This window comes from Dreissena polymorpha, chromosome 10 (genome assembly GCF_020536995.1).
Source record: "Dreissena polymorpha isolate Duluth1 chromosome 10, UMN_Dpol_1.0, whole genome shotgun sequence".
NCBI lineage: Eukaryota > Metazoa > Mollusca > Bivalvia > Myida > Dreissenidae > Dreissena > Dreissena polymorpha.
In genome coordinates, this window is record NC_068364.1 from 48,648,121 (window position 1) to 48,664,140 (window position 16,020).

General features: G+C 41.5%; 1 protein-coding gene across 3 annotated transcripts in view; it reads right to left on the reverse strand.

Annotated features, from left to right (window-relative positions):
* LOC127847525 (anion exchange protein 2-like) overlaps nt 1-16,020 on the reverse strand; it is a 317,475-nt gene that overhangs the window by 84,105 nt on the left and 217,350 nt on the right. For all 3 annotated transcript variants that reach the window (XM_052379532.1, XM_052379530.1, XM_052379531.1), the window contains one exon: nt 13,626-13,855. In XM_052379532.1, the coding sequence (XP_052235492.1) occupies nt 13,626-13,855 (230 nt within the window). The remainder of the gene's footprint in view (nt 1-13,625; nt 13,856-16,020) is intronic.

The window sequence follows — 16,020 nt, forward strand, 5'->3', positions numbered from 1 at the left end:
TGACAGAGCCATCGGAGGAATCAAAACGAAGATGGCTTTCTCCGATAGAAAGAGCATGAATTTCACTTCTACGTTTGGATGAAGCCATGGTAAGAAGGAAAACGGTCTTCCAGGTTAGGAACTGTAAAGAAGCCTGATTAAGGGGTTCATAGGGAGCTTTAATAAGCGATCCAAGAACACAAGCCAAATCCCATTTGGGGGTAAGAGAACGAGACACAGGACGTTTAAGTTCCATGGCTCGGATCAGTTCCGAAATGGCTGGGTCAGCACAGACTTGTGATGACTTACGAAAAGCCAAGGTATGCGAAAGCACAGATCTGTATCCTTTGATGGAGCTAAGAGAAAGTTTCTTATCATCAAAGAGATAGATTAGAAAATCCGCTATGCGTCTAGCAGAGGGATTGAGGGGATCAATTTTCCCTCGAACACACCAATTAGAGAAGAGTTTCCAGCGAGCATCATAGACTGCTCTGGTGGACTTTCTCCTTGCAGAGGCAACGAGCGTTGAAGCCCTGACAGAAAAACGTTTCTTCTGCAGGGATTGCCTGATCACGGCCAGACGTGTAAGTGGAACATGTCTGGATCCATGTGAAGTCTGCCTCTCTGAGATAGGAGATCTGACCTGTGCGGGAGTTCCCTGGGAAATTCGCACAGGAGACCGAGAAGGTTGTTGAACCAGGATCTCCTGGGCCACCAAGGGGCTATCAGGAGGATCCGGCAAGAGCTCACCCTGATTTTCCCTAAGATTTGGGGAATTAGAATGGGTGGGGGATAAGCGTAAGCGTCCAGTTGATCCCAATCGAACAAAAGCGCGTCTACCGCCCACGCTGCTGGTTTGTACACTGGACTCACATACAGAGGAAGTCTGTGGTTATCTCTGGTCGCAAACAGGTTGACCAGTGGATAACCGAATGTGAGGAATATCTGATTGGCCACTTCCTGATGAAGTGTCCACTCCGATGGAAGTAACTGGTGTTTGCGAGACAAACCGTCCGCCAGGGCGTTGAGACGACCTGGTATGTGTTTGGACAAGAGAGAGACGTTTAGGCTCTTGAAAAGAACAAGTAATTTCATTGTTTCCAGATACAGGGAGTGAGAGTGTGTCCCGCCCTGTTTCTGGATGTAAGCCACGACTGATGTGTTGTCTGTCGATACCATCACACAGGAGTCCCGAAGATGTGATTATAATTGAGAAACAGCTAGAAAGACTGCTCGCATTTCGAGATTGTTTATGTGCAGGAGAGACTCCTGAGGAGACCACAATCCTGATAATGTCAGGCTGCGGGGTTCCAGGTGAGCGCCCCAACCTTCCATGCTCGCATCCGTTATGAGATGTAAAGACGGTTGCGGGTGAAGAAGCGGTACTCCTGCCAATAGGGTCTCCTCGTCTAGCCACCATTGAAGGTGGGGGACTAAGGACGGAAGGATGGGAATCTGTGTAAGCAGATTGTCTGGAGACCATTTCCATCGAGCTGAAGAGTGCTGAAGAGGACGTAGGAAGAGACGTCCCAACTGCACGAAGTCTGCTACAGAGCTCAGGATACCGTTGAGTGAGAGGAAATCTTGAGCTGTGATATGAGATTGGGACAGCACCCATCTGACCTTCAAAAGGAGGTCTGATATACGTTGCGGTGAGACCCTGACCCGATAGATGTGGGTCAGAAAATTCATTCCCACGAATATGAAATCCTGAGAGGGAATGAGGTCTGACTTGGCTACATTGAGAAGGAGTCCTAAAGAGAGGAGCTCCTTCCAAGAGAACTCTAGGTGTAGCAGAAGCAGTTGACGATCGAGCTGGTGTAAGAGCCAATCGTCGAAATACTGAAGCAGTTGAACCCCGTGTAATCGGAGGTGTGCGCTCACTGCGGCCATGAGTTTGGTGAAAACTCGTGGAGCCGTGGCCAATCCAAAGGGCATCGCCCGAAACTGGAAGACCTGGCCTCGAAAGGAGAAGCGCAGGTACTTTCGGTAGTTGGGATGGATAGGAACATGGAAGTATGCATCTTCCAGGTCCAAGGAAACCCCCCATTGCATGGGTTTGATGGAGCGCCGAATGAAGGCAGGAGTCTCCATCTTGAAAGTAGGTTTGACTAGAAACGTGTTGAACACTTTTAAGTCTATGACTGGTCTCCAGGAGCCGCTTTTCTTTTGAACAAGGAAAAGGCGACTGTAAAATCCTGGAGAACAAGGGTCGTGAACCCTTTCTACCGCCTGTTTTTCCAGGAGTCCGAGAATGGAGTCTGGAAGTTGTGGATGCGGAGATACCAGATCTATTGGGACGCGAGAGAGTGGGGGCCTTTTTTCCAATTGAAAAGTGAGGCCTTGTGTGACAAGAGAATGAACCCACGCGTCCGAAGTTATTTGGAGCCATCGATTTGCGAAGTGCATAAGTCTGGCCCCGACTGGTACCTCCGGCATCAGAGGTTGTGGCGGGTAGAAAGGGGTATGACCTAGGGCTGACCTTTAGGAGGTCCACCCTTGCCGGAAGAAGGATTAAATGACTTCTTGTCCGCATTGGGTTTGCCCTTACTCCAATTTTGTTTTACAGAAGGCTTCCGATAGGAAGTTGTTCTGTTCTGAAAAGGAGGCCTATTTGTGGGCTGACGTGGAGCAGACTGATGCTTAGTAGGTAAACTGTCCTTTTTAGCGTTCTTGGCCTGTGGGGCTCCTGGGGGCTTAGAAGCAGGGCGCTTAAAAACCACAGGGCGCTGGCCAGAGTTGCTCCTAGCTAAGGAGGCATGTATCTGATCTTCACGATCAGCAGTAAGTGCCGACTGTATCCTCCCTCCGAAAAGAGACTCTGCTGTTAGTGGAGCAGTTCGAAGGGAGTTTACGCCTGTTTCCAACAGGAAATTATTGGGCAAGGAAGAGAGGATGAGGTCTCTCCGAAGCCTTAACATCTCAGACATAGACGACGCAGCATTGTGTGATAAACACTGCGTAGTACGTGAAAGATGTATCAACAAGGCCGGGAACTCCTCTGGGATTGAATCAGAGAGCTCCCAAACCAAGTCTAAGGCTGTGGCTGTCATGAGATCTAGCTGGTTAGCCAGACCTATGGAACGGCGTTCTCTCAGCTCCCAATTTTCCAACAGGGAAAGAGGGACTGATGTATGGGTAGATGATGAAGGCATTGTAAGTGACAGCTTACTAATGTCAGCATCAGGAACCGGAAGTTTGGAAAGGTCCAAACCGGTAGCAGGGTCGGGTACCGGGGCCTTATAACTTTTTCTGCCGTCCATCTGTTTAGGCTCCGTCAGCTCCTTAGGGGCTTTCCATGGAGATGGCGAAGGCTTATTGGCTGGTTCAAGTGACTGGAAAACAGCCATTGTGGAAGAGCCAATAGGAAGGCGTAGATCCACTCGGGAAGTAGCCTTACTTATCCTGCCGGGCTCTTGTCTGCGTGCTACCTGTTCTGTTACGGTAACCGCAGATCCTGTGAGAGACAAGGAAGGGCGGGGGCAGAAGTCCTCATCTAAGGTATTGAACATAAGTTTGTATACCTGATTGATGGAGGCCAAATAATAAAGTTCGGCCTCATTAGACTCCAAACCCGCCTCAATCGAACCATCTGCGGGAGCATTGGATTGATTGAAACCGGTGGATATAGGAGAAGGAATAATAGATTCATTCGCTTCTATCATGAGAGAATCGTTTTCCGGCACCATCAAAGATATAGCTGGGGAGTTAGGTCTCTCAGAGATCAAGTCAGCAGACTCACTTTGAATACCAGAGGTCGCTGGTAAAGGATCAGTCGAAAAAGGGACAAAGATTCCCGGCGACTGTTGGATCCACAAAGTATTGGGATTTGATGGTGTAGCGGCAGCCCGGGGTATACTTCTATGCAATGTGGAAGAGACCCGTGGGGCTGAAAACGCAGCCGAAGTGGTTAGATTAACCCCTGTACCTTGAGCCTGATGTGTATGCAAATTAGTGTTTGAATACAAATTATGCTCAGTGGTTGTAGGAACGGCTGAAGTGTGTGTTGAGGCCAAAATAGAGGCCGACACACGTGGAAGGGTGTCAATAGATTCCTCAGAGAAGGATCGACTAGGGGACCTAGGAGTCCGAGAGCGCCTAATAGAGGAAGGTCTATGTCCCTTATCCCTGCGACACCGAGAAACTGTTCGGCGGCGCTGGGAATGATGTTTCCTGATGGAACGTCTCCCCGAGCGCTGACGTGATCACTCTTTACGAGGCAATCTACACCGAGAAACACTCGGTGAGCGTGAACGACGTCCCCTCTGGTAATGATGAAGGCTATTTGAAGTAGACGATGAGTCATACGACGACGAGCCCGAGGTGGAGGAGTAGCCGGAAACATCAGACACTACACGTTTACGTCTGTGACTCACAGTAGAAACGCGGCTGCGTCTACCTTTGTGGAGTACTGACAAGGTAGTGTCAACATCTACGGTGACCGGAACGGTCTGTGGCACAGAACGAAACCCGGTGACCGGATCGGTCATTACATGACCTGTGACCGGACCGGTCAATGACCGGTGACCGGACCGGTCACAGCATGACCGGTGACCGGTGACCGGACCGGACATAGCATGACCGGTGACCCGACCGGTCAGTGACCAGTGACCGGTGACCGCTTGACCGGTGACCGGTCATAGCATGACCGGTGACTGGACCGGTCAATGTTGACCAGTGACCGGTGAAGTCTCTGGACCGGTCAACTGGTCATTCCCGATGAACGGACCGGGCAAATTTTGTCCGGTGTCGTCACGGGGTAGGGACCGATGCCTGGCAGCTACTGGTGGCATATGGTCAAGATCGTGTGGTGAAAAGTCCCGACACACGGAACTTTTGCTACGTTGATCTGATGCCGAGTCATTCAACTGGTCATTCCCGATGAACGGACCGGGCAAATTTTGTCCGGTTTCGTCACGGGGTAGGGACCGATGCCTGGCAGCTACTGGTGGAGTATGGTCAAGATCGTGTGGTGAAAAGTCCCGACACACGGAACTTTCCCTACTTTGATCTGAACTATTCTTGTTGCATCCACGACTCTTGAAGGGTCGACGCTTAATGACCCAGGTATCTGCAGACCAATGCTCACAGAAAGGGAAGCAGTTATCCTGGGTACATCCTGCACACGACAGGCAGCTACCATGGCTGTCCCATGCTGCCTTTGTGTGTCCACATGAACCACGTGTTTGAGGCATACTTTGCCTTGAACAAACAAACAAATACACAAAACGATACAGAAATACACGGATATATATACGGAGAATGTTTTAACTCAATACAAAAACTTCTCTATCCTGTTAAACAGAAGAATCCAGCGAAACAGAAGCAACAATTAAGTTTATAACAAAATGTCCGCCTTTGTATATCGCCATCCGGAATAAGAGTGAATTCTGGGTAATGTCCCGTTTTGGTTGTGCGGCTACACGGCACTAATGTGACCGCTCTGTCCTACTAGACGGGTTTCTGAAAAGTGTGGGATTCCTCGGACGAAAAATTCCGGATAAATTACGATCCTATCGGAATAAGTAAGCATATGATATCAGGTAACATAATTAAGCTATTAAAATGTCGTCTGCTGAATTTCTAAAATTAGCATTTTGTTCGATTTTTTTCAAAGAATACTATCAGAATAGCAAACATTTTGGATCCTGATGAGACGCCATGTTCTGTGGCGTCTCATCTGGATCCAAACTGTTTGCAAAGGCTTTCAAAATTCGGTTCCAGCACTGAAAGAGTTAACACACATGCATTTAGCCCCATTTTCCCAGAGCCAGGCACAAATACATTACTGTGAAATCATTTATTTTCGCCAGCATTAAATTTCGTCATTTTTATAAAAATGACATTTTCGTCAGCACTTAAATTCGCCAATTCTTGACTTTGAAAAAAAAAATGCTTCAGTCAATATCCGATTTGTTTGTCAGAAATATATCGCGGTTGCGAAAAATCGTAGTGGGGAAAGAGGGAGGACACTTGAGAGTCACTTGCAGGAGGTGGGGCCTGTTTGTCACATGTCAATACACTAGTCTTTTGTTATCAGGTGATCAGTAATTTGCCCCCATTTGTGTATCATTATTATGATTAGCGGATAAGTGGGACCAAATAATCGTTAACGAGTGTTTGAAACCCAGGTTTGAAACAGTGAAGCCAGTTGCCAAATGGTCTTATTTATTTATTATCATGGCCAAACTAATAACAATCTTACCTTTATCGGCGCAAATTAGAGATGGTGCGAAGATTATTGGTTAAAATTGGTGTTAGCAAACTATTTGGTCAGTTTTCAATAAAATTTCAAGAATTTTTCCTCGTAAATATATGATCACATTAAGTACAATAAATTTTCGGAAGTGAAAAATTAACAGTGCATTATGGGACAGCGGTTTCATAGGGCAAAGTTCAGATTTAATTGTAACAACCAATGGATGAGTGAGTTTAAATTAGATTGAATGCAATATAATACAAAGAAATGTTTTATTGCGTCATACTTTGCCATTCGAAACACGTGCTTTCCAGGGATTTCCTGAAAATCGCGCAAAAATATAAGTGAATTTCTGAAAACAATTTCCCTACGTTTGGATGGAACTAATCATCATGCTTGCTAATTTCTTTATACCTGTTACCTTTTCAATTGCTACAAGTAACAAATATTTGAAACATGTATAGTACAACTTGCAAAAGATGTCAATTATTCAAAAGATCCGGTGCGTGGAGGCTGTATAATCTTCTGCAACAACACTGAAAAACACAATACACACAATGGGTAATGAAGTTGTTAACAATTTGCACTTATCATTACAATTCTACCTAAACAAAGTCAACGCAGTCGATACAGCTGTACTGCTTTCGTGTTTAAGAGCAATGTCATGTGTCAGTTAAGTACACTGTGTATTCTACATCCTTTTGTGTCAAAACTGGATTTATCTTGATTACGTAACAGACGGAGTATGTATGCGTGGATTACGTTGGAATTTAATTGCCTCATGCCTTTGCTTTAGTAATTCAGTCTTAATTTGTTCAAATATGGGACATAATTGTTCGTTAGGATCTTGAATTTGTCAATCGGTCGACTGACAATATATACGAAAATTAATGCCTGACGATACATAATGGTTTCACAGTATCTTAACATGATAAACATCGTGGGATCCATTTTAAACATGATTTTGTAGCCTATCTAATTGGGACTTAACAGCATTTAAAATATCTTTCATGTGCACCTTTAAGGAAATATTCCAAAAATATGTTACATGTGCACCTTTAAGAAAATATTCCAAAACAAGAGCTGTCACCGTAGGATGACATATGCCCCCTATAAACGCTTTGATAGAAGTTATGTGCAGTTTTCGAAAACTTAACGCAGATTTCGAAACCTAAACGTGGACCCTAAGTTCAAGGTCAAGGTCACAGGGGTAAAAAATGTTATGCGTATGGAAAGGCCTTGTCCATATAAACATGCATACCAAATATGAAGGTTATATCTCAAGGGACATAGAAGTTATGAGCATTTTTCAAAACATAAACGCAAAGTTTGACGGAAAGACGGACAGACTGACAGACGGACGGACAGTCCGATCACTATATGCCCTCCTTCGGGGGCATAAAATTGTTTCATGTGCACATTCAAGAAAATATTCCAAAATGTGAAGCAGTTACGAGGTTTGAGGGTGAAACAATAATTATTGCACCTCACATGTAAATGTGGAGCAGATATAACACTGTAACATGCAAATCCTAATGATCAGATTCATGTTACACCATCTTCAACAATCAGACATAATGTAAACAATAGGTGCTCACTAAAAAGATTCAAACACAATTTCAACTTCTTCAAGGAACTATTTTTGAATTTTGCAACCGTTTGTAATTCATGTCTGCAGAAAGCACTCACAGCAAACTCAAATGTGAATAAAACAGATACAGCAAAAATGCATGATAACATTGGACATTAATTGAAATAGTGCTGACATCATCTAGATAACCAATTTTTCATAATTCAAGGGCTATAATATTGAGTTGTGCATTTGATCTGGCTATCAAACATGACTGAGACATTAGAGCCACAAACATCATCACAAAGTTTCTGATTTAAACTTGTTCAGAAATTGATCAGACATTGTTCTTCTCTGCAACCCGCCTAAAGTGTTCCCAAAAAAGGCCAAGTTTTCAAAACAGGCATATAAAATGGTAGTTAATTCTCAGTTAATTTGGAAAGCGTGTGTTGTACAGCAGTTAAGGACCATTATATCATGTAACACACAGGAGAAGGTTATAATCAATGCACATCATGAAGATATGAGCCTTGTTCTGAGAAATCGGGGCTTAAAACATGTGCGTAAAGTGTCGTCCCAGATTAGCCTGTGCAGTCCGCACAGGCTTATCAGGGACGACACTTTCTGCCTATACTTGCTTTTTCGGTAAATTATAGGGACTGCCTTGAAACTAAAATACCATAAAAGCGGAGAGTGTCATCCCTGATTAGCCTGTGCATACTGCACAGACTAATCTGGCACGACACTTTACACACATGCATTAAGCCCAGTTTTCTCAGAACGTGGCTCAAATATGCTTGATGACGTAATGCTATAACAAACAATAACCATTTATCTTACATACCGAAATAGCATCAGAGTCAGTTTTTTTTGTTAGGGCTAATTTAGTGCAGCCCCATTCACCTACTATATAGGAATTCATTTTCCCTAATAATAACCTGAAAATATCCATCTGAATGTGTTTTCGTTTAAATGTCAAAATTTGGACATAGGTTTTTAATTTTTATCAAACAAAGCTAAATTTTTATTAAGTTTAGCATTTGTAGCAAAGCATTTAATGAATATTTCATAACAAGTAGATTTTAAACAATTTGTAATGTATATCCGAAAAAAAAAATCATTAAATTCCCCATCTGAAAGGCCCCCCTCCACACACCTTTACTCCAAAGGAAAACACAAATCATTAATTGTCTTCATTCAAGTTGCGAGTACACATGTTTTTTCGTTTCTGCTAGAAAGAAAAAATAAACATTGAGGATACCTCCACCAGGTGACTATCATAATGGTTAACTGGGAATAAATTAATTACTCAATATAAGCCCCTCAAAAAGGGTCATAGAAATTTCCCCATTTAGAAAAGCAGTCAATGAAATTAACAATTTAGGGAAGGGTTAATGAAATTTCCCATTACGGAAGAGGTCAATGACCTTCCAAATTTATGGAGGGGTTAAGAACATTCCCCATTTAGGGAGGGTCAAGGACATTCCCCATTTAGGTTGGGATCAATGAGACTTCCAATTTAGGGAGGGTCAAGTAAAACCCCATTTAGGGAGGGTCAAGTAAAACCCCATTTAGGGAGGGTCAAGGACATTTCCCCCATTTAGGGAGGGTCAAGGACATTCCTTGTTTATATAGGGGTCAAGGACATTCCCTATTTAGGTAGGGATCAATTACATTCCCCATTTAGGGAGGGTCAATGACATTCCCCATTTAGGTTGGGATCAATGAGACTTCCAATTTAGGGGGGGTCAAGTAAAACCCCATTTAGGGAGGGTCAAGGACATTTCCCCCATTTAGGGAGGGTCAAGGACATGCCTTGTTTATATAGGGGTCAAGGGCATTCCCCATTTAGGTTGGGATCAATGAGACTTCCAATTTAGGGAGGGTCAAGTAAAACCCCATTTAGGGAGGGTCAAGGACATTTTCCCCATTTAGGGAGGGTCAAGGACATGCCTTGTTTATATAGGGGTCAAGGACATTCCCTATTTAGGTAGGGGTCAATTACATTCCCCATTTAGGGAGGGTCAATGACATTTCCCATTTAGGGAGGGTCAATGACATTTCCCATTTAGGGAGGGTCAAGAACATTTCCCAATTTAGAGAGGGTCAAGTACATTCAACATTAAGGAAGAGTTCAAGGACATTCCCCGTTTATGTAGAGATCAATTACGTTTACCATTTAGGGAGGGTCAAGTGCATTCCCCATTTTGGAAGAGATCAAAGACATTCCCCTTTACGGTAGGGGTCAAGGTCATTCACCATTTCGGGAAGAATCAAAAATATTTCCCTCTGAAGTCGATGTCAAGGACATCCCTATTTATGATGTGTCAGGGGCATTTTCCATTTAGGGAGGGTGAAGGGCAATCCTCATTTAGGAAGGTATAAAGAACATTCCTCTTGATAGTAGGGGTTAAGGACATTCTTCATTTTTGAAGGGTCAGGGATATTCACCATTTAGCAAAGGATCGAGGATACTCCACTTTAAGGAAGGGGTCCATGATATTCCCGATTTAAAGAGGGTCAAGGACATTTTTTTTTATGAAGGGATCAATGGCATTCCCCATTTAGGGAGGGTCAAATACATTCCCCATTTAAGAAGGGTTAAGTGCATTCCTCTTTAATGTAGGGATCACTACCATTCCTTTTTAAGGTTGGGGTCAATGACATCCCAATTTAGGAAGGGATCAAGGACATTCCTCTCTATGGTAGGGATCAATGACATTCCTCTTTAAAGAAGGGGTCAAGGACATTCACCATTGAGGATATACAAACACCCTTATTTCAGTCAATGCTGTCAGATGCCTCATATGTGTACTGTAATTTGCTAGTTTAACAATTGTTTACTACTATCTTTGACCTTTGGCCAAATACCATAAATTACCTTTATTATGATCAGTTAAGAACTTGATATTTTAGTAGCAAAAACATGTTACAAAACATATGGCTTCAAAAAAATGTAGATTCCCCTTACAAACATTTTTTTTCTACAAAACCCTTTTGAAAAGATAATCTGACGTGAAAAAGGAAATTAGTAAAAATTATATTTTTTACAACATGGTTCTCAAAACTATACCAATAATTACAGTGATGTTATATGATGACTATATTGTTAAATAGAATAATGAATGAAGTAGCGATCTACCAAATTAATTGGCAAGTTCAAATCATATGTGGACTACAACACAACATCAAAAGATGTGTTAGATATACTCACCCCAGTTGTAGCCTAAAATTAGCAATTGGAACATTTCGTAACAACAATTGTTTTTAGTGACTTTGACCCATAGAAAATGGTAACCCTAGCAATGGTATATAATAATTTATTTATTTATTGAAATTTCATTCAAAATTAAGCTTCAACACATGAACATAGCATTACTATGGATATTTACCACTTAACCCTTTGCATGCTGGGAAATTTGTCGTCTGCTAAAATGTCGTCTGCAGAATTTCTAAAATTAGCATTTTCTTCTATTTTTTTCAAAGAATACTATCAGAATAGCAAACAGTTTGGATCCTGATGAGACGCCACGTTCTGTGGCGTCTCATCGGGATCCAAACTGTTTGCAAAGGCCTTCAAAATTCGGTTCCAGCGCTTAAAGGGTTAATATAGATCTTTGTCCATTCAAAATAGAAACATAAGCCAAGATTAGTTCAGGAATGTGACAAAAAGGTATCTGTTAGCAAACAGTATTACAACAACACAGCCAAACTATAATTGTTAAAGCAACATGCCAGTAGGTGTCACAAACCAAACAAGAGCTGAAATTTCAAATGACCTTTTGATGACTTTTTCCTATGTTGGTCACCTTTCTCCCAAAATCATCTAGTTGTTAACCCATTATGCCTAGCGTCTAGAAAAAGGCCTTGGCAAACAGCGAAGACCCAGATAAGATGCCGCATGATGCGGCGTCTCATCAGGGTCAGCGCTGTTTGCTTAAAGGAATTTCTGTAAGAAAGATTTTAAATATAGAAATAAATATACTAGACATCCCTAATTTTGGAAATAAATTGATCCAATTTAGAAGGATGGGAGAGTCCACTAGGCATAAATGGGTTAATGTGTTCCCTAGAAAACTAAGATAACATGCCCTTACTACGGAGCATGTATCACCTTCAACCAAAAGCAGGAACATAAACCTTGACTTAGGTTAAAGGAAAGGCACATAAACCTTGACTTAGGTTAAAGGAAAGGCACATAAACCTTGACTTAGGTTAAAGGAAAGGCACAAAAACCTTGACTTAGGTTAAAGGAAAGGCACAAAAACCTTGTATTAGGTTAAAGGAAAGGCACAAAAACCTTGACTTAGGTTAAAGGAAAGGCACAAAAACCTTGACTTAGGTTAAAGGAAAGGCACAAAAACCTTGACTTAGGTTAAAGGAAAGGCACAAAAACCTTGACTTAGGTTAAAGAAAAGGCACAAAAACCTTGACTTAGGTTAAAGAAAAGGCACAAAAACCTTGACTTAGGTTAAAGGAAAGGCACAAAAACCTTGACTTAGGTTAAAGGAAAGGCACAAAAACCTTGACTTAGGTTAAAGGAAAGGCACAAAAACCTTGACTTAGGTTAAAGGAAAGGCACAAAAACCTTGACTTAGGTGAAAGGAAAGGCACAAAAACCTTGACTTAGGTTAAAGGAAAGGCACAAAAACCTTGACTTAGGTTAAAGGAAATGCACAAAAACCTTGACTTAAGTTAAAGGAAAGGCACAAAAACCTTGACTTAGGTTAAAGGAAAGGCACAAAAACCTTGACTTAGGTTAACGGAAAGGCACAAAAACCTTGACTTAGGTTAAAGGAAAGGCACAAAAACCTTGACTTAGGTTAAAGGAAAAATTTAGGCACAAAAACCTTGACTTAGGTTAAAGGAAAGGCACAAAAACCTTGATTTAGGTTAAAGGAAAGGCACAAAAACCTTGACTTAGGTTAAAGGAAAGGCACAAAAACCTTGTATTAGGTTAAAGGAAAGGCACAAAAACCTTGACTTAGGTTAAAGGAAAGGCACAAAAACCTTGAGGTCCATTAAAGTATAGACACAAAAAGATTGGCAGGAAAGCAAAACTCTGTAGATATTGTTGAAAATGTATCAACTTGTGTGATAATAGCAGTATTTGAAATCCCTATTTGAGGAGAGGTGGTGGGCAAGAATATTAACCCATTTATGCCTAGTGGACTCTTCCATCCACATAAATTGATTCAATTGATTTATTTGAAACATGGTATGTTGCATGAAATAGTGACTCTGTACTTTGTATGTCGCAATTGACATTTAATCATGGCGCTGTCATATGTTCATAGTAATACCCAGTGTATCACGACTCTGTCCTATCTACATAGTGAGTAGCATTGAATTATGGCTGTCTTTTGTACGTGGCTACGGCAATTGCTTCATGACTCTGGCCTATGTTCATGAAGATTAGCATTGAATTATGGCTGTCTTTTGTATGTTGCATTGGCAATTGCTTCATGACTCTGTCCTATCTACATGGTTAGAAGCATTGAATCATAAAGATCTGGCAATACATGTGGCCTCTAGAGTGTTAACAAGGTTTTACTTTTGCCATTATAGGAAAAATGCCCCACCCCCCGGCAGCCACGTTTTTCAAGCAACCATGACCTTTTTCGTACTTGTTTAAAATATCATTGAGATGAATATTCTGACCAAATTTCATGAAGATCGGACAATAAATGTGGCCTCTAGAGTATAATGAGAAGAGTAGGCAAATGTTGACACCGCAAGACACACAATGCACAATAGACGGCAGACAAAAGGCAATCACAAAAACTCACCATGAGCACATTGTGCTCAAGGGAGCTAAAACCACACCTCTATCTCAAATTCATCCTCTCTATTTTCATGCAAAGTTATCTCCCTTACCGAATACTCTTCCTTCTCTACCTCTGGAATGGAGGCAGAAATGGAGGCACATCTAGAGGGGAAGATCAGTGACTTGGATTTCCGAGGTGTTTTGTTCTTGCTCTTCTTCTTTTTCTTCCTTTTGAGTCCTTTGGGTTCCCCCATCGCAGTAGATGCAAGACTCTTCACAGAATGGTTGTGAAGGGACTTAAGGGGAACGTGGATGTGCGGAAATGATGACCTACGGTGACCTTTGGGAAGAATTGAAATGTGCATGAAGGATCATGCAACTGTCATGGGTGGCAGGTTAAAAATTAACCAAAGTTAATGTCCATATATTTCTGCTTGACAAGGAAAACAATATTAAGAGTACACATATCTAACAATAGCCTTAAAGCAATTCACACAATAAGCTAGAGTTTAATCACCAAATTCCACAACACTCATAATTTAAAGATGCAATAACGTAACAGTGATTCTTATTGATTTATTCATATTGCATTGTTTCAACATTAATTTTACAATTTTCAGTCAGCTTATACATTACTGCTTTTTTTAACAAATTGAAAACAAATAAGTTCAAAGCCAAGATTGTACATACACACTTAAATTAAGAACAAATTAAATTTGTCTTTCAATCAAAAGTTAATTACATAGCAAACTAGGGGATCAGACATAGACATCTGAGAAAAAAAAATATTCAAGACAAATCTTGAGTTTAAACTTTGTAATTTTACAGACAGCTTAAAATCAAATCACATATATTTTCTCATTTCTTACTAGCTATTTCATTTCAATTAAAAAACAACATTTACTTCATTTGTAGTGATGGGTTTTTCTTTTTTATATCAGGGGTTTTTCTGCCTATTTTGGGAAAAGGAGTCTGACCAAATTGGGAATTTTTTATTGACAAAAATTGTCCATTTTGGGAATTTTTGCGTTGATAAAACGGCTCATTTTGGGAAAACATTGTGAATTTATCATGCTTAAATAAGTCAGAGGTTTAACAAGGGCTGTTTGTAAAACATGCATGCCCCCCATATGGGCTGTCCGTTGTAGTGGCAGCCATTGTGTGAATACGATTTTTGTCACTGTGACCTTGACCTTTGACCTAGTGACCTGAAAATCAATAGGGGTCATCTGCGAGTCACGATCAACGTACCTATGAAGTGTCATGATCCTAGGCAAAAGCGTTCTTGAGTTATCATCCGAAAATCATTTTACTATTTCGGGTCACCGTGACCTTGACCTTTGACCTTGTGACCTCAAAATCAATAGGGGTCATCTGCAAGTCATGATCAATCTACCTATGAAGTTTCATGATCCTAGGCGTATGCGTTCTCGAGTTATCATCCAAAAACCATTTTACTATTTCGGGTCACCGTGACCTTGACCTTTGACCTAGTGACCTCAAAATCAATAGGGGTCATCTGCGAGTTATGATCAATCTACACATGAAGTTTCATGATCCAAGGCGTATGCATTCTTGAGTTATCATCCGGAAACCATTTTACTATTTCGGGTCACCGTGACCTTGACCTTTGACCTAGTGACCTCAAAATCAATAGAGGTCATCTGCAAGTCATGATCAATCTACCCATGAAGTTTCATGATCCTAGGCGTATGCGTTCTTGAGTTATCATTCAAAAACCATTTTACTATTTCAGGTCACCGTGACCTTGACCTTTGACCTAGTGACCTCAAAATCAATAGGGGTCATCTGCGAGTCATGATCAATGTACCTATGAAGTTTCATGATCCTAGGCCCAAGCGTTCTTGAGTTATCGTCTGACAACCACCTGGTGGACGGACCGACCGACAGACAGACCGACCGACCGACCGACAGACCGACATGAGCAAAGCAATATACCCCCTCTTCTTCGAAGGGGGGCATAACAAATTTTTGTTGTTGTTATTTTGACATTTAATGAAGGTAAGCATCAGTTAATGAGTAAGTTTGGTTTGTGTGAATGTGCTGTGAAATGGGGAGCACAGCAGGTTCATGGTGCTGAATCCTCGCTCAACCACAGCAGTGCTTGTTGGTATGATACACATCAGCTAGACGAGTTGGAATATTAATAAACTAATAATCATCAGTCATAAGACACTTCTTTCTAAAAAAAAATTGGAAATCGGGAATTTTTGTTAAAATTTTGGTTTAGGATCAGGTCCGTTTGCATTGGGAATGCCTCCGTTTTCCGGAGGCGCAGGCAGTGCTCAAAAACCCCTGTATATTGTCATTAGCAAATACAATTAGTTTTCCATGATCACGCTATGTCTACGATATTACCACTGAAATTTTATTCCATCTTTCTTGCGATATCTAATTCCATCGTACTTATGATATCATATTCCATCAAAACAATAATGTTGCAATATACCTTAATCGTGATATCATATTCCATCATACTAACAA